Source organism: Lepisma saccharinum, chromosome 30, assembly GCF_977018435.1.
Source record: "Lepisma saccharinum chromosome 30, izLepSacc3.1, whole genome shotgun sequence".
NCBI lineage: Eukaryota > Metazoa > Arthropoda > Insecta > Zygentoma > Lepismatidae > Lepisma > Lepisma saccharinum.
The window spans coordinates 29,245,427-29,264,371 of NC_139258.1; the positions used below are offsets into that span (position 1 = coordinate 29,245,427).

General features: G+C 39.1%; 1 protein-coding gene across 1 annotated transcript; it reads left to right on the forward strand.

Annotated features, from left to right (window-relative positions):
• The first annotated feature begins 8,153 nt into the window (after nucleotides 1–8,153).
• Nucleotides 8,154–18,233, forward strand: LOC145981846 (stress-associated endoplasmic reticulum protein 2). The gene is made up of 3 exons (XM_083115292.1): nucleotides 8,154–8,352; nucleotides 13,809–13,881; nucleotides 17,608–18,233. Exons 1-3 carry the CDS (start codon nucleotides 8,269–8,271, stop codon nucleotides 17,643–17,645), a joined length of 195 nt encoding a protein of 64 aa, XP_082971418.1. The 5' UTR covers nucleotides 8,154–8,268; the 3' UTR covers nucleotides 17,646–18,233.
• Nucleotides 18,234–18,945: the final 712 nt, after the last annotated feature.

The window sequence follows — 18,945 nt, forward strand, 5'->3', positions numbered from 1 at the left end:
AGCGACCATGTTTCCACAGCGCCACCAGGGAGGCCCAAAAATTCTACCAAGAAAATCTGTTCCCAGTAGCGGCGATTGGGTGAAAAAAAACGAAAACGGGGGGGGGGGGGCTAGGACATTTTATATTTTCTTGATTGACAAGGCTTAGCATTAAGAGGCTACAATGCGGGGGCAAAATGTGGCACAAAGTGGGGGCGATTGTCCCACTCGCCCCCCTAATCGCCGCCACTGTGTGTTCACCTTGTTGACGTTTATACACTGTCAAACATTATTGGTGCTAATGCAACACCCTGAAAGAATGATATCCAGACGAGACGAGTCGAAATTTCACAATCTTGTCTAGTGTGAGGAAGTGTTGTTCTGGAAGGAGAAGTCTCAAACCGCTTATTACGTTACAAACTCTCAACCAAATTTTTGTTAACGCCTCATTAGGAGGCCACAAACCCTCTAAAAACTTAACATTTTCTCAATGTATGCAGCCACGATGCACAGTTGTCACGAATGGGTTAATTTTGCAATTGCAATTACAAACAAACATATGACCTTCCTTACCTGTAGATAATATATAGATATATAATAGCCTAATACAGACATATAGATATTTCGGGTTGCTTTGATTACGCATGACGGAATAAATCGCATAGTTAAGTACTTTTGGTTTAGCTGAATTTTCAAATATCTAATTTTCTATCTTATCAAATTCTCGAACGAGACTGAAAGTCTTGGACACTAAAACTCGTCTCCAGTGGCGTGCCTAGGATTTTAGAAAGGAGGGGATTACGTATAATTTTTTTAGTAGTTAGTTTCAATTTTGATACCTTTTCCTGCTTTTGGCGTTCTCTTTTTTTAGGAATACTGGCCCAAATGGAGGGGTTTTGACCCCCACCAACCCCTCTTTCTTTGGCATGCCACTGCTCGTCTCGAGCATATCATATCATAACCTATTGCTAATGAAATGCAGTTAACAAATGAGTAGTTGTGCAAAATTTCAGACATAAAATCATGTCAAGTGACGAGACGGCCGCCCTCACAACTTCCACAATGAGCGAGATGCAGTGGCCCCGCAGTGCTCCTAAAGTCCTTGAAAACCCCCAGAAATTTAACAGATAAGTTTCGCTTTATGAAAAAAGAAAAAAATGTTTAAGAACAGGTATCTTGTGTTTCTAATTTCTTTACAAAATACAAATAACTAATGAAGCAAGAAAGGAATGTTTTCACGAAGCTAATGAAACAGATAACAAAAATATGATTGCATGATAATAGGCTATTGTTCTCGAAAAGTATGATTGCATGATAGTAGGCTATTGTTCTCAAGATCCAAATACAACTTAAACACAGTCAAAAGCTTACATATCAATATGAGCAATTCTCTCAATGTGTGACATAATATCTAGCACAGCCTGTAATGACGTTTCAGATCACTAGGCTATCAAGTGAGATATCAACATGATACTCAAGAATACATCCTTTGCTTTTATTTCAAGGTCAAGCAGCTGCACTGGCAAGTGTTGGGGAGATAGTGTCAACAACGAATTAAGAGAAAGGGCTGTGAGGTCGATTGCCACGAGACATTTTAGTTGTTTTTGTTGAAAACAATTTGTAGTTACATTTATTTCTCGTAGCTTACATAATATCTACACTGATGCTTAATTTCTTTATAAGTTAATTAACTAATTTTAACAGAAGCGTATATTCTGGCTGTTTTTGCAAAGCCAGGAGATTAAAATACAGAAATACAGAAGAAACCTGTATTGTGAATAAGATTACTTATTTCAAAAAGATGATTCTGGAGTTAGTAACCCGATTTCTTAGGAACTTTCAACTCGATTGCCGTTGGCATCATAGGCGTAACTTGGAGGGGGCAATGCGGATACTCCAACCCCCGCCCAATTTGCAGGATTATTAAAATTTACAGTTAATAATACTTGGTTAACATCCTCAGACCTGTGAAGCAAAGTCATGAGTAATGTTTTAAATAAGGCCCTTCTTGGTCTGTCACCCATCGGGTAGTGGTGTGCCCTCTCCGCCCCTTTATTCCGCTCTTGTATGTTTGTATTTCATTCCAACTGTGTAAATTATTTATCAATATGAGAAATAAAATAGGTCCTAGGTGGAAGTCGCTCACGCCCACCTCCCTCAAGGGTCTTGGAGGTGTCCATCGCGCCCCCTTCTTTAATCCGCCCTTGCTTTAAACATAAAAACTCAAACAACAAACAGTAACGACAGGACTTTCTACACGCGTGGGAATAACCGTTTTGTTTTCAGAGGAAGACTTGCATGTAGTTCGCGAATGTCAGTATCTATGCAACTTGGCACCCTCTCATCAAAAAGTCTGGGAAACATAAGTCTCCTGGTTGAAATAATCCCATCCAATTCTATACTCGGTAATTTCGGACTCAGTTTTCTTATTTGAGTTGGTGTTTTCAGTCCACTTTATGCACAGTAAGGCTAATTGGGACTGGATCTATAGTTTAAAGTGGGATCTGAACAACTATGTGCCTTCCTCCACCGGGTATCGAACCCGGGACCCCTTGATTACAGTTTTCCAGTGGTGGCGATTGAGTTCCAAAACTGAGGGGGCAAAGTGCCAAAACTGGGGAGCAGGATAGTTTACTTTCCCTTATAGTGAAACCACAAGCAAAGAAACCTACGCAGACCCGCGACTCCTGTGCACCGTACTCCCGCGAGGAGGGGAGGGGGAGAGTGGACAATGCTTCCTTATGGCCGGAGCTGAACGGAAGAAGGGAAAGCTGCGCGGGGACTTTTCGTTGAAGGTTTTTTTCCTTGTGGTCGCTCTATAGTAGGGATGGCCAAACGGATCCGGATCCGAAAAATCCGGATCCATTCTGATCCGGATCCGGATCCAAAAGTTACGGATCTGGATCCGGTTCCGAAAATTCCGCATCCGAAAATTCCGGATCCGGATCCGGGTCTGAAAGTTTCATATCTGGATCCGGATCCGAGAGTTCCGGATCCGAAAGTATCGGATCTGGATCCGGATCCGAAACTCCGGATCCGGATCCGAGAGTTTCGTATCTCAATCCCATTATAATATTACCACACCTTAAAAGGTATTATGATCTTCGATTACAAAGAAATTTTTCGTTAGTCCTAGAAGAATTTTTTTCAAGTGTTGTTCCTAAAATACTTTGCTACGCATCGGCTAACACACTCGTGCACAAATGTCAGAGGTGATTTTGTAAATGCCTTTGAAACGAATATGTATTCATTCGAATGTATTGGAAATGAAAACACACATAAATGTGAGACATTTCATTCCAGGATGAAACCTTTAACATATATAACAAGATAGAAATGTTATACAAAAATTATACACTTGTTCTACAGTTACAGTTTTACAAATTAAAATAAAACATTATAATATATGCAGTGTTAATCCGATTTCCATGAAACATGGCAGGTGTATAGAGGGGCCCAAAGGAAGAATTACGTGTTTTTTTTTTTGTTTAAGCTAAAAAACGGTTTTAGGGGGCAAAACCCCATCAAATGTCAAGATTAGGACAAATTGAAGTGAGGATCTGGCCCCTGTTTCCCTCCGATTTCCATGATACTTGGCAGGTGTGTGTATAAACGGGCCCAAATGAAGATACGCGTGTTTTTTTGTTCCGGTAAAAAACGGTTTTAGGGGGCAACCCCCCCCAAATGTCAATATGAGGACAGATTTAAGTGTGCATTTGACTTATGTGTCCCCCTCCGATTTCCATGAAACTTGGCAGGTGTATAGTGGGGCCCAAAGGAAGAAATACGTGTTTTTTTTGTTTCAGCTAAAAAACAGTTTTACAGGGCGAAACCCACTCAATTGTCAAGATGAGGACAAATTGAAGTAGGGATCTGACCCCAGTGTCCCCCTCCGATTTCCATTAAAATTGGCAGGTGTGTGTATAAACGGGCCCAAATGAAGAAATACGTGTTTCTTTGTTTCGGCAAAAAATTTGTTCTAGGGGGCAACCTCCTCTCAAATGTCAAGATGAGGACAAATTGATGTGGGGATCTGACCCCTGTGTTCCCCTCCGATTTCCATGAAACGTGGCAGGTGTATAGAGGGGACCAAAGGAAGAATTACGTGTTTTTTTGTTTCAGCTAAAAACTGTTTTAGGGGTCAAAATCCCCTCAAATGTCAAGATGAGGACAAATTGAAGTAAAGATCTGACCCCTGTGTCCCCCTCCGATTTTCATGAAACTTGGTAGGTGTATAGAGGGGCCCAAAGGAAGAAATATGTGTTTTTTTTGTTTCGGCTAAAAAACTGTTTTAGGGAGCAAAACCCGCCTCAAATGTCAAGATGACAAATTCACGTGGGGATAATCTGACCCCTGTGTCCCCCTCCGATTTCCATGAAATTTGGCAGGTGTATAGAGAGGCCCTATGCCCCCTGTTTCTTCCTATGCCATATTTACATGGTTTCTGGGTCAGATCCTCACGTCAATTTTTCCTCATCTTGACATTTGAGTGGGTTTCGCCCTGTAAAACTGTTTTTTAGCTGAAAAAAAAAACACGTATTTCTTCCTTTGGGCCCCACTATACACCTGCCAAGTTTCATGGAAATCGGAGGGGGAGACTTAGACCTCCCTTGTAAGTGTATTAATTAATTACAAATCGCGCACGCGCGCACACACACTATATACCGTGCGTCCATTTCGATCTGCAGCCGAGAGATCGGGAGAAGCGTGGCGGGCGGCACTGACGGAGATGCCGACATTTGCGGCCTGAAATGCCCGCTTATTTTTATGGACATATGCAGACATTTATATAAATATTGCAAAACGAGCACTAACCTGTGTTATAAGAGTATGGTTTTAATTTTAGTAGCTTAGTGGCTGTATGTGCCGATGATTTTGACACGCCCACCTCTTGTGAAACACGGCGTAGAGGTTTGTTTGGAGAACGTTCTAACGCTGCACCAATATCATCGAGTTTTGCTTCGGTTAGAATCCGTCGTTTTTGCTTAGGTGTTTTAAAATTTAACGATACAGTTTCTCGTAATTTAAGGACAAGATGTCTAACCGTATCTCTGTGTGGAGTTGAAACGCATGGGAATTTCTGTACAAATTACCTACACACGTCTCGACACGAGTTTGTTTTCACGTAGGTACGTGTCATACATAAAAAAAATCTTTGTTCTAACGTGAATCTTGCGGCTGGCATTCCAATCGTCTCACTGACACGTCACACATACACACTACAATAACACAAACAAGTAACTGCAAGTAACCAAGAATAACACCAAGAATAACACTCTTGCGCACAGTACGAAATTAACACGCTCTTGGTTTACATTGCTCGCCACTATATTTACAACTCTGTCTTCATCTAGTCGCGAAGGGACAAAAAACTCGAGCTCGGATATTTCGGATTGCAAGGAAGCTCACGAACACTATTGACTTTTAACGGTTTCTTCTACAGCGTAATCTTGATACAGTGTTGCACATTCAAAACCTCCAAACGATCCCCATCGGCACAAAACTCTTTCAAGGTTATAAACTTAAGCAGGACGTTACTGGTCAAAACTATGATTAAAATGTTTTATTATCTGTGGCTCTTAACATCGTTTCTAAAGCGTATTTTTTGTGTATATAAGAGCAGAACTTGGATGAATTACAGAAGAACTTTTGCGTGTTATAACACAGGTTAGTGATCGTTTTGCAATATTTATATAAATGTCTGCATATGTCTATAAAAATAAGCGGGCATTACAGACCGCAAATGTCGGCATCTCCGTCAGCGCCGCCCGCCACGCTTCTCCCGATCTCTCGGCTGCAGATCGAAATGAACGCACGGTATATGTGTGTATGTATATTATATATATATGTATATTAGCAGGTAACAATAGGCCTATGTTATAAGCACATTCTTACTTTCCAAAGAAGCGCATGTGGGATGGCAAAACGGATCCGGATCCGAAAGTTCTGGATCCGGATCCGGATCTGAAAATTCCGTATCTGAAAATTCCGGATCAGAAAAATTTTAGGATCCGGATCCTTAGGATCCGGAACCAACCGGATCCGGATCTGGCCATCCCTACTCTATAGTGGCCGCCACTGCGAGTTTTATTATTTTTCCATTCTGCAATTGAGGATTGTGACATCATTTAATAACACCGTAGCTATGGGAGAATCGTTCTTTCATTTGGCACGCTTTGCAACTAATATTCCATAATATATATATTCTTTGGTTGTTTTAGGGGCCTCCCCGATGGCGCTGTGGTAGCGTCGTCGCCTTGTAATCAAGGGGTCTCGGGTTCGACACCCGGTGGAGGCACATAGTTGTTCGGATTCCACTTTAAACTGTAGATCCAGTCCCGATTAGCCTTACTGTGCATAAAGTGGACTTAAAACACCAACTCAATCAATCAATCAATCTTTTGTTGTTTCAAAGTTTGTCTCTTCTGTTGTATCAAGCTTACGCGTGTGTTCGAATCTCCTACGTGCTTTAGGCTACGTTTTCTAGCAGTGGCGTAGCACCATATTGCGAGGCCCTAGCCGAGATTACAATATGAGGCCCCCATACGTTCCTTACATTTGAAATCTCATGTGAATTGATACAAAATCTTCAGGGATACGACAGCAATTTAACTTATATAAATAATAATAATAATAAATTATTGACGAAAATTATATAATTTCACTCACCCTAAAAATGTCTTTCTCTGTTTTCCGAGAGCTGAATCTGAAGCTGTAGGACAGGTCCGTACCCAGGGAAGAGACCATGGGGCCATGCCCTCATCGAACAATGAAAAAGAAATCCTGGGTACGGGCCTTCTGTAGGAAGGAAGCAAACTACGCAAGCATATAAATGCCTCAGACTTGCTTCGTGGCAGTTGAAGGTGCTTTATTGTTAACTTATTAAAATCGGGAGTGCAAGGTCAAGAGAAAGAAGAAAATACAAGACAAAGTGCTTTCTATTCAAGAAAAGATCAAATGGGTAAAAATGTCGAAGCAAGTTATCGTGGATTTTTGTGTAAATGTTTTACATGAGAGATACGACAATAATTTTTACTTTTTTTCGGGTTAGGCTTAGGACCCGCCTGCCTGTATGTTACGCCCCTGATTTTAGGTATTCATTCAAATTATAACGATTACCTAGAATTTAAAACCAGATAAGAACGGAATGTTTTAATTTTTTGCCCACAAAAATTAGCCTTTTCCATATTTTTCTCACTTCTATTTATTACATTTTTCCTATCAACCCCATGGGATGCGAGCCCCCTTCAGGCGCGAGGCCCCGGGCGGTCGCCTAACCCTTGCTACGCCATTGTTGTCTAGGCACTGTGTAATTCTATATTCATATTCATCCTTCTCTTAGATTTAGTTAGCCTTGCTTCTTTCCTTAGTGTTTGCTCCCTCTATAAATAGTTTCCTTCCAATGGTGGAATCGGTGCAAGCAGCCCCCCCCCGCCCTTTGTAGTTGCGCAGCTGAATGTTCTTGCTGTTGCAGTATATTTTTCTAGTTGTCTGGGACAAAGCCACACCGTAGCTAGGTTTGAACAATTGAACTCTTGCGCTGTAAATAAAAAAAAAAGTTCATTTACCCATGTGGCTCGCGGGCCATCTGTTGCGTACCTAATAGCGCCTTATTGAACAACACTTTCGTCCTGACGTCAGACGAGGAATGCGTACAAGGTTAGGTTAGGTTCCATTAGCATAAATACAATGAAAAATTATTATTTAGGCTAAGAGAACTAAACCAAGCTAGCCTAACCTGACAACGTAGGAATCTAGCCTAAAATTAAAAAGCTTACTCCCGTGACGTCAGAACACAAGGTTGCTCAAGTGTTGTGCACTAAGTGAGACCCACCTATAGCAGGCCGCTACGCGGATGTGTGTCGTAAACCGCAAGTTTGCCACGTCTTGCTGTGTCGTGTCGGGTCAGGACACTTGAGCAGACGATTTTATTCGCGCAATGTTATTACTTTCCACGTTGGCGTTGTGCTCTTCACAAACTACTATTTACGATTGACAATAACATGTGAAATACCTCTACATTTTCACATAGAATCACACATATTGAAAAGACAAATTGTAAACGTTAAATAAAAATGGTCGTAGTTTGGTAAATGAGTAAATGTACTAAAGATTTTAGAGAACTACTTTTTATTTGCGTATCCACTTCCGTTTCGATAGGTGCTTCTGCTCCATCACTCTTCACTTCCTTTCGGAAAACGACAGCGAAGGTGGGTCGGTCAACGTGGAGGATTTCTGTTGTGTCTTTGCTGTATTTTAGTACTTTCCTATACACAAACATTTTCTAAAATGGCACCCAAACAAAGGATGCGTATTGCCAACGAAAAGGCCAGCAAGAATGTGACAATGAGGGGGAACGTACCTAAATCATCGGTGAGTATTACTGTAGCTACAAAATATAAACATTTAACAGCTGTCATAATTATTGCTTTCATATTGACGTAGCATTAGGAATGGGATCGCTTTAAAGTTTGGTATTTCCTTTCATAGAAATGTTTTGAAGACTTCTCACTATTAATATTAGAGATATAACGATTCTTTGACTTGATATTTTCTAAAATATTGTGAATATAAATCTGTACGTAGTGGTACAAAGTAATCTTATATTTACTTGGTTTAAAGCTTTACTGCGCATATTTATTCTTTTGAATTGTAACACCAAGATTGTATATGTGCTATGAATATAATTTATTTTTTTTCTTTTGGATGATAGTCATTTGCTAACTTTTTTACACCCGACTGGGTAGAGATGTAATGATTTGTTGCTGGTGCCCCTAGCCAGTTTTACCCCTTTTTGTTCCTTTCAGAAGGTAAATATATAGGCAATAAATTAAGAATAATCGAAGACAGCACAAATCAGTGGACCAACTCTTTTAAATATACTTGCTTACTAAGTGGGGCATGCTCCACTTGAAGTTGACTGGAGAGGTATACATATGTAGCACCATATATTCTAATTTGTTTGAAACATTAATATAAAATTTACTACAATTGTGCAAGATAAACCGATGAATTAAGAAAAGTTCGTGGTACTATTATAGCATAAGGGAAACACCTATAAATCATATATTTCGCACTTTTTTACATTGCTAACTTACTATTCTGAACATTTCCTAAGGTGAAATAATGAATTTCTAACGAAAATAATGTATATTTCTTACATTAACGAGTACTTACTGTTGTTCCTTATTTCCCACAAACCATCCACGGGTAGCCCCCAAAACCATTGATGTTAGCCCAAAAATTCACGATAGCCTCACGAACCATCATGGGGATGAGGTATGCCTACTAGGTTAGGTTAGGCCTGTTAGGTTAGGTTCCATTAGCACTCCTTTCATTCAATTTAGCATATACGGACAACATCGGCTTGTAGCAGCAGCAATATCGCGTATTGTGCTCTCGTGCAGAAAGCAAATGGCGGCAGCAGAAATAGCACGTCGGAGATAGATTTTCGTAGAAAACCACATGCATTCGCATTAAAATGGATCAAAACTACATTCCCGGACATCAACAACGCTACAGAAAATGATTTGCGTAAGTACTTTCTCCTGTAAATTTGAAGAAATCCGTTTCCCTTATACTATAATGTTACTAAGTTCGTAAATGTATCAGTAGTAGAGCAGTTAGTTCGGTGACAATTGTTTTATGGTTTTATTAAAATTCTCCTAGCAGTAAGACTAATTATCGTAGAATTTTGATAATCATTGTCACGCAAAATTTGAACCTTCCTTAAAGTAGTAGCACTGTTTGGGTTTCGAAAAATGTTATTTATGTTGAAAAAACAACTGAAAAATTACCTTATGCAAGCATGCACGCTTCCCATGGACAACGTATTTTCCGTTGACAAGCGACTGTAAGTAATTAATGTAGAAGTAAATCTGGACCTTAGTGGAATGCATTTAGGGACTTTATTTTATTGCTAAGAGAACCAAACCTGGCCTACTTAACCTAACTACGAAAGCATGTATTGAACAAAATTTTAGTCACTAATACTCCACAGTATGTGTTAACAGAAGTAAATCGAAATCAAACTAAGTTTAGATTGTGTTGATGAAATCGCAATAAAGCAAGAGGAACTAAAGTGTAAATCACCAACCCTGAGACCTTCTGTAAACAAACGGTCTCACCGATTCGATGTATCACTCCGCGTCAGCTGATTCATGACCGCAATCTCTGCTGTTACACTCATAGTTCGCCGCACCTATTCATTTTATATAAGAGCCTCTGAATGTGAGAACCCACTCTCAAAACATCAGACGAATATGCAGCCGCATACATTGTTACTTTCCCGGTCACTCTCTCTTTCATAACCCTTAAAACTGCAGACACTGACACACCACTGCACTGGGATACAAACTTAACCACTTCATTTACTTGTTTCTCAGGATACCACTGACAGAACGTTACATAAATATTGAGTAGAATCTGTTTCTCACCCCTTTCCAAAGGCTGTCCTTGCTGGTGTTTCGAAAACAAGCTCGGAGAACATGGAGACCTTCCCGCACGCATAGAACTCGGCATGTTATTTTTCTAAGGATAAGTCAGGCAATATTACTAAGTTGCACTACTTCCTTGCTGTTCACATGATTATTTTTAGAAAATAACCAATGTTATAAAATATCATTATGTACACAAATCTCTAAGCTTATTGAAAGTTACAAAGCATATTACTAGAAAATGTTCACACTTATCTTGCCTTGCCATGTCTCCAAGTTATTTTACGAAGTGCACTATATTTGGTGGAACAAGAATCGTTATTAGGATGCTTGTCAAAGTTTCCAACCGCAATAAATTTACGAACTTTCTTTGTCTTGTTTTGATCATCATCAATATATTTATTGGACTTACAGTATTGCATATGGCTGTTTATGCCCATTATATATTTTGTTTACATAAGATACAATTTACATAAAATCTACAAACAAATTTCAAATACACTCCTATCTATATCATCCTTAGAAATATACATTACCATGTTATATCATTTTATCTAAAAAAATGCAAGTAAAATATATTCAATTCACATGCAAGACAGAAGCCAAATTTATGGGAAATGATTACTGGTGAGTTAACCATAAAGGTGAAGCAATAAGTAAAAAAAAGAAAGAGCATTGGGTTTAAAGTGAGACGTCATTTGTGGCAGCGTATCCCGTACTACAAATTGGCCATTGTTTTACCTTACGTAATGAATCCTGTAACAACGCTGGATTTTTGTGTGGATTATTTTACTTCTATGAGTTTGCAATGCTTTCTGCATGCAGGTGGTTTTGTTTAAAGAAGGTCTCAGGGTTTGTGATTTGAACTTTAGGGCCATTTTTGTATTGATATGCTAACCTACTTTTCAACAAGTTGAATCTATTTTTCTAATGCTTGTAAAAAGTTAGTTTTATGCTATGCATATTATTATGGAGAAATGCTAGGACGAAATCAGTTAAAATTTATTCCACATGGTACAGATACCGTATTGTAGTTTGTAAATTTGGTAAAATTTTCGTTTCCCCAAAAAGTATTTCTTCACTTTTACAGGAGAAAGTACTTACCAAAATGAGGTTATTTATACTTTAGGAAGGTCTTGAAAGTGTATTTTCCCCTAGCTTAAATTTTTTTGCCGGTAAATCATGTAATTAATGTCATTCCGATGCACGAAAGCTGTTCCCTTCATGTCCGTCTACTACGTGAACCAAATTTTTGTGTGCGTTTAATGACGTAACAACCGGTCAGTGTTTCCAAATACATGGTTTTGTAACTGTGTAACAGTTGTAGAACGTAAATAAACGTGAGTTACTGTTCATAATTTCTGATTACGAACTTGCGACAACATGACGTGCACAGGATCAGTGGCGTGCTCAATGTGAGGTTGATGGGGATTATAACCCTCCTTTCGCCCAGTATCTCTAAGGCTATTTATGAATGGTTCATGGGGCTATTTATGAATGGTTCGTGGGGCTATTTATGAATGGTTCGTGGGGCTATTTATGAATGGTTCGTGGGGCTATCCGTCAATGGTTCATGGCGCTATCTGTGAATGGTTCATGGTGCTATTTATGAATGGTTCGTGGGGCTTTCCGTGAATGGTTTGTGGGGCCATTTATGAATGATTCGTGGGGCTATCCGTGCATAGTTCGTGGGGTTTTCGAACCTGAAAAAAAAAATTCTAATTTTGAAAAACAAATTTAACTATGTTTGCCTAACCTAACCTTGCTGTGCATGGTTCGTGGGACTATTTATGAATGGTTCGTGCGGCTATCCGTGAATGGTTCGAGGGGCTATCCGTGAATGGTTCGTGGGGCTATTTATGAGTGGTTTTTGGGGCTATCCGTGAATGGTTTGTGGGGCTATTTATGAATGATTCGTGGGGCTATCCGTGCATGGTTCGTGGGGTTTTCGAACCTGAAAAAAAAAATCTAATTTTGAAAAACAAATTTAACTATGTTTGCCTAACCTAACAGAACCTAAGCTAACCTTGCCGTGCATGGTTCGTGGGTCTATCCGTGCATGGTTCGTGGGGTTTTCGAACCTGGAAAAAAATACAAAATCAGTAACACGAAAGTAGGTATTTTTCTATGAAGGAGGTTGCAACACTGCATAACCACTGATCATGGACTACGCTAGTCAAGATTTCTCCGCCATATTGCGTGTAATGCAAGCGAAAGCAAACAAAATAAAAATACTCAATATTTCGAAAATTGAGATTATTTGCGTGCAAAAAACCAAACGCGAACTTGAAGAATCCTTAGGAATGCAGAATACTTAAGTATCAATGTGAAGAATAGGAAAATAAGGGAATTAGAGACGTTTGGTGGTTATTTAATGTAAAGGTAAATACCTCTAACTCGTTTATTCTGTTATTTTTAACATTCATACTTACCTATTCTACGTTGCGAAAGATTGTTGAAGATGGGATTTCTCTTTTTTTTAGCGAAATTATTATCTATTGTCGACATATCGAGTAATTATTGTTCGTTCCTTTATCGCTTCCTGAACACGCAAAATGGCGGGCAAATCTTGACTAGCGTTGTCGATATGCTGTTTTTCAAACGGCAAAGCAGTGTTTCAACCTTCTTAACAGAAAAATTCCCACATAGCCCCAAAAACCATTCTGGATCGTATAACCATCCACGAATAGCCCCACACACCATCATGGTAAGGTTAGGGTGCTTTAGGTTGGGCAATATAGTGAAAAAACTGTGTGTTTGGAAACACTTACTGGGGATTACGTTATCAGATGCTCGCAACATCCGGTTCAAGTACATGGATGGAAATGCAAGCAACAGCTTTCATGCATTGGACGGGCATTATTATAGAAAAATACATGAATTAGCAGCCAATACATTGAAAAATGTGAGAGAACACTTCTACGACCTTCCGAAATTCCACAGAAACTCAGTTCCGTAAGTACTTTCTCCTGTAAATTTGAAGAAATCAGTTTCCCGGCTTTGAAAATTTTACCTTCTTACTCTTTGTCCCCTAACCCCCCATTTCCCGCTTTCTCACATGATTTAGCGATGTTTTGGATACGGTGATGCTCAGCTTCTTCTAGATTGATTGATTTGCTTTATTTTATGTATATAAGTGATGAAATTGATGAATGAACACTCACAAATGCCCATGCCCAGGCTGGGATTCGAACCCGGGACCCCTGGCATCGTAGCACGGTGTGATAACCACTCTGTGACGGGGGCTGGCTCAGCTTATAATATAATAGTTGGTGGTTTCCAGGTGCCTGATTTTCAGAGCTGGCGCATAGCTCTGAAGAAGATTTTTCGAGCACTGCAAATATTGCTTACATATGTGTGTGTAATGTTTATTTTTTCGTTTTTTTTTTCCAGAGACCTCAAGATGAAAAATATCCTGTCGGACCATGGCTTCTTGCATTGTTTGTTTTTGTGGTGTGTGGATCAGGTAGGTTTCAGAACAAAACTCATGGTTTATACACTGGCTGGTATCATTGTGAAGCAAAAAGACAGTTGAATCCTGGTTAAGGTCTGGCTTGCATTTGCTGGATGGCCAAAATGGTCGAAAATTAATTTTGGAGTTGATGACTGTGCACCCTCGAAAATTGTGACATCTATTAATCTACAGATTTTGATGTTTTACAAAGTCTGACATATACAGGGTGGTGCATATTGTATCTACCAACTTCAAATGACAATGGAAAGACTGTGAGTGCTTGTAGTAAATTTATATGGTTATTGAACAAAATAAATACAGATACGCATTTAATACAGTGTATAATATTGACAGTACAGACGTCAAGTGTATCTTTATCTTAAAAATAACATCTTCCTCCTGCTTGGAAGTTTGAGGTGATGCGGAAAGGCTTTCGTGATACGTGTATCAACATGTCCTGTAGAATGGCGACTAACGATTCACAATAGCGACAATATGGCCCGTGACTTTCCACTGTAACCCACCTCAGGGTGCTGTGCCTCTGGAACAGGTGCATGGCAATCTTCATTGTTCTGTTGCAGTGCCAGGTTACTGTTTGGATGAAGGCTTCCAGCGCCGCAATCCATGTCTGCACCGGCCAACACTCCATTGCCCAACCCCCAACTATCCACGGATGTGGGTATGGCACATGTGGATTCTGGCAGAGTTGCCAACTCAAATTGGTTGATACAACATGGACCACCCTGTATTTCAAGACACAGAAGCAACAAATGAGAGAGATATATTCGGCCCCAAAGTGTGAACAGCATATGTTAAATTAAATATTTACTATCGCACAAACACATCTCACTTCTTTGTTTCGTCATTTTTAACATTCCTATTTACCTATCTGCTTCGCCGAACATTCTTTAAGGTGTCCTTACGTTTTTTTCATGAAAGTAATTTCAATTTTTGACATTTATGAGTACTTCTTTCTTTTCGTTATTTCGCTTGTGTAAGATGCAATATGGCTCGTACACCTTCGTAGATCATCGTGCGTCGTGCTTGTGTTTTCTCGATTTTCATTGAATATGCAGTGTTTCCAATCTTCTTCACCCAAAAAATAAATTTGTTCCATCCCCAAGAAACATTGCGTTAGGTTAGGTTTAGTTAGGTTAGGCAAACATAGTTAAAATTCGTTCCATCTCCATCATCAGGAGGTTATGTCATCAAACGCACGCAACATCCACTTAACGTACAGGAAGCAAATGAAAGCAAAGGCTATTGTGCATTGGAGAATTAATTTTTTTAAAAAAATAATAATTTCCGCTATGATACATTCACACATGACAGAAAACACCTTCCAGATGTTAGACAATGCTACTGGAACCAAGTAGTTTCTTCTGTAAATATGAAGAACTCTGTGCGATAGTAAATTTTTACCTATGTTAAATTCCTTGTTTATTGGACTGCTTTTGGCTGTGTAAGGGCTGACCTTAGAAGGTAACTAAAAGTCAACCTCACTTCCACGTAGCACGCTCCTTTGAACAAAAGTGCATGCAAATTTGAAGAATAACAAATAAAAATTACTATTTGCCGCACATAAAATCAATAATTATTCTGTTATATTGCATCTCCATGAGCTAAAAGTTACAGACGTTCACAAGACAATATTCATAAACAATGCAAAATGCTATGCCGCTGATGGCATATTACTTTTGCAGAGTCTAGTTATGCTTTAAGTTATGAGAAATGCAAGGCTTCGATTGATTTTGCACCAGCTTTATGTGAAAAACTATTTCATGATTACATGTCTGGTATTATAATATTCGGATGTAATTGTTGAATATTTTGTAGCAAAACTCCAGTAGATTGGTGCTTATAATTGGAGTAGATGCTTTTAATTGTTACGGTTTTCAAGTATTGGGTGTTCTTTCCGAGTGTCCCTTTCATCAATTTTCGGGATTCAAACCGGGGAACTTCGGTGGCGAGTCCGAAAGTCGGCCACCAGGCAAGATGTACATTTTGATTTTTCATTTTTTACATACGTACATTTAACTCCCAACAGGTCATCAGTGAAACACTGCTTATTTCGCATCCTTTGACAAATGGTATATCTTTACACCTTGTGGCTATGTGGGGTATTTTATTTTCATAAGTTGGCAACACTGTTAACGTACACGTGCTTTTGTTTACAGAAGGTCCTAAGTTCTATGATTCTCACTTAGAGGTGCTTGACCCCAACTGGTGCTGAGCAGACTTTGCATGTCCACCTGTGTATATTGACGCTGTTTTTAAATATATGTTTAATTGTTATGTTGTGTGTGTTCGAAGTTATGCTTACCATTGTGATAAAGTCGAACCTCTGTTAATACAAGCTAAAACAAGAACAGCCATAAATATAAGCTATTTAGAAACAGTAGTTCAACTTTCAAAGTAGTGGGGAATGGTTGCAAAAACATGCTCTTGTCATGAATGTAAAGTCCTATTGACCTATCATGTGGGAAGCCTGGTTCAATTCCCTGTGTGGTCATATTGGATTTTTCATCGGTGTTTCTGCTTAAACCCAGGTTCACTCCAGTAGGTACCTAAGGAAATCTCTGCGTGTGTAAATGCGGCCGGAGGATAGTGCTGATCACATCACTTCCACTATGTCCGAGATCGAGGATGTGTGAAGCCCTAACTGCATAACCCCCACCCCCATGAAGGCACATGCAGGGGATGTGGGGGTAGGACCCCACACATTCTAGAGCTCTGCCATTTTGGAGGTGATGTGATCAGCACCATGCTCCCAGCTGCCTTTACCCCCCAGGGTTGCCCTCAGGTACCCATTCATTTGAGGCTGGTGAGCCCCAGAGTTGCTTTATCTGGGGACAAGGCCGGAAAAAAAATCTGACACCTCAGATTACTCACCCTGAGAATCAAACCTGAGTCTCGCACGTGGCAGTCAGACAATTTACCAACTACACCACTGCAGCTTTTTTTTTCATTAGGGGACAGTTATTTTCCAGCAGGCCAAACAAACTTTTACCGTTGATGGGGACAAACAATTCGATATTGTGGTCATAATTTATTTTGAATATTTTAAGAGGGAATAACATTTTTTTTCCTACTTTTCACGTAAAGTGAAAAGCTCCCCGCTTGATACGCAAATGTGTCTTAACTATTTAGAATATAGACAAGTTATTTTTTTCTTATTCAGATCATAAATCAATCACTTTTTAACGTTTTTATTTAATTTATTTATTTTTGGCTTTGTTTTGAGCATCTATAGAAATTGGTACAATAGAAATCATGTCTTGCTTCAAATGGAATGCACAAATGTAATCCCATCCTGTAGTTTGGCATTTATATGGATCCAATTTTAATTTCCTTAGACAAAGTTTTTCTTTCCCAGTGATTTATCATCCTTGTTGTCAGGAGACGAGTGTGTTGTTAACTAATGTTTTTAGCTTTGTTAAAAGAGGGCCCTCTCCACTCTCTTTGACAAAGTTTTTTTTTAGTGCATCAACTTTTTAATGTGTGGTGCCAAGGGACCTGCACTTTTAACTTCTCTCAAGGGGCTATTTATGCCCCCTTTTATAACTCTGGGGTAAGGCTCTTAGATAAGGGGATATTCTTCTCCCATATGTATATAAGGGTGCCAATATGCCCAAGAATTTCAACTAATTCATTCAAAAACATTTTGTGTGTACAGTAGAAATAAATTGAAAAAAAAAAATGATGTATTCAGTGTACTAATATTATCTTTTTTTACAGCCGTCTTCCAGATAATTCAGAGCATCAGATTAGCATAAGCATTCTACCATGAGGTTACCTCTTCGGATGTGGAAAATGATTGCGACTCTTTTCAGTGACAAAAACAGCACATTATTGAAGCACACAACATGATAAAAAACACACTTTTGTACTTGACATTTCATGATCTCCTTACTAGTGCTGCAGTGGAAACCTCTCAACCTTATAATTTGAAAGGCCAAAATTTCTGTTGTACAGAAATTGCAGCACTGGTATGATCCTATGACTGTTTCTGAGGAATTATACATCTAAAGCATTTGCTTTCTTGATTGGATAAGGTGTAATTTTATTATATTTCCTTTGGGACCTAATTTTTGTATGTAATGATATCGACTGTGGTATAGTAATGTACACATATTGATATATTAATATATATATGTATACAATTATATATGCATATTGTAAATATGAGCAAAACATATGTTTATGTTGTATGTATGCAGCAGTTGTGGAAGTATTTGGAAAGCACACAGTTATCGACCAGTCCTGACTGACTAACCATTCCACTTTCTTTGTATAAAGCAATTTTGCTTGTGTATCATGCAAAGATTGACACAGAAATAAAGTTGTTATATGAAAAAAAACAACTGGCTTTGTTCATAACCGGTAATTAAAGTTCTTCATAGTTGTGTTTTACCACATTCATGACTAATTTGTAAAAATGGAATTAAATAAAACATACCTTAATGTGGTTTCAACGAACCAAACAAAAATTGGTGGCTTCAGAAAGCATGAGAAAATTCGTCAAATAAAATTACATGGCATTAAAAGGTTAAAATGTGCAACTTCTTTTGAGTCCCAAGGCCATTTTCACATGTAACCCCCTTGGTCCCAAGCCGATTTTGAGCAAAATGCAGAGTTTCAATTAAATCAGTGTAGATCGGAGGCTAATTGCCCTACAGAGATGAGTGATATACCGTTGTATGCGGAATGAACCAGAGATTCAGACTATATAAAATTTAAGCAAATTTGGCGTATATGTGGCGGTGGGGAGGGGGCTAACTCTCAAAATTCCAAAATTTCGGGGGGGAATTGGGGTCCCCCTCCCCCCACCCCAAGAAAAATACATGACAGTGTCGACATGCACATGGAAATGATCGCTGACATGTAAGGAACACATAAATATTTGCATTATCATCATATGACCAATGTAACGTGAGTTGTACCCCCAAAAGGAATGGTCGGCATGCCACTGATTCAAGCTTCAAAATGCAGTGGTACCTTGAAATGGCTTTAGCTCAGACTATTTGCCCTGGAGATATGAATGATATACCGTTGTACGCAGAATGAATCACATAT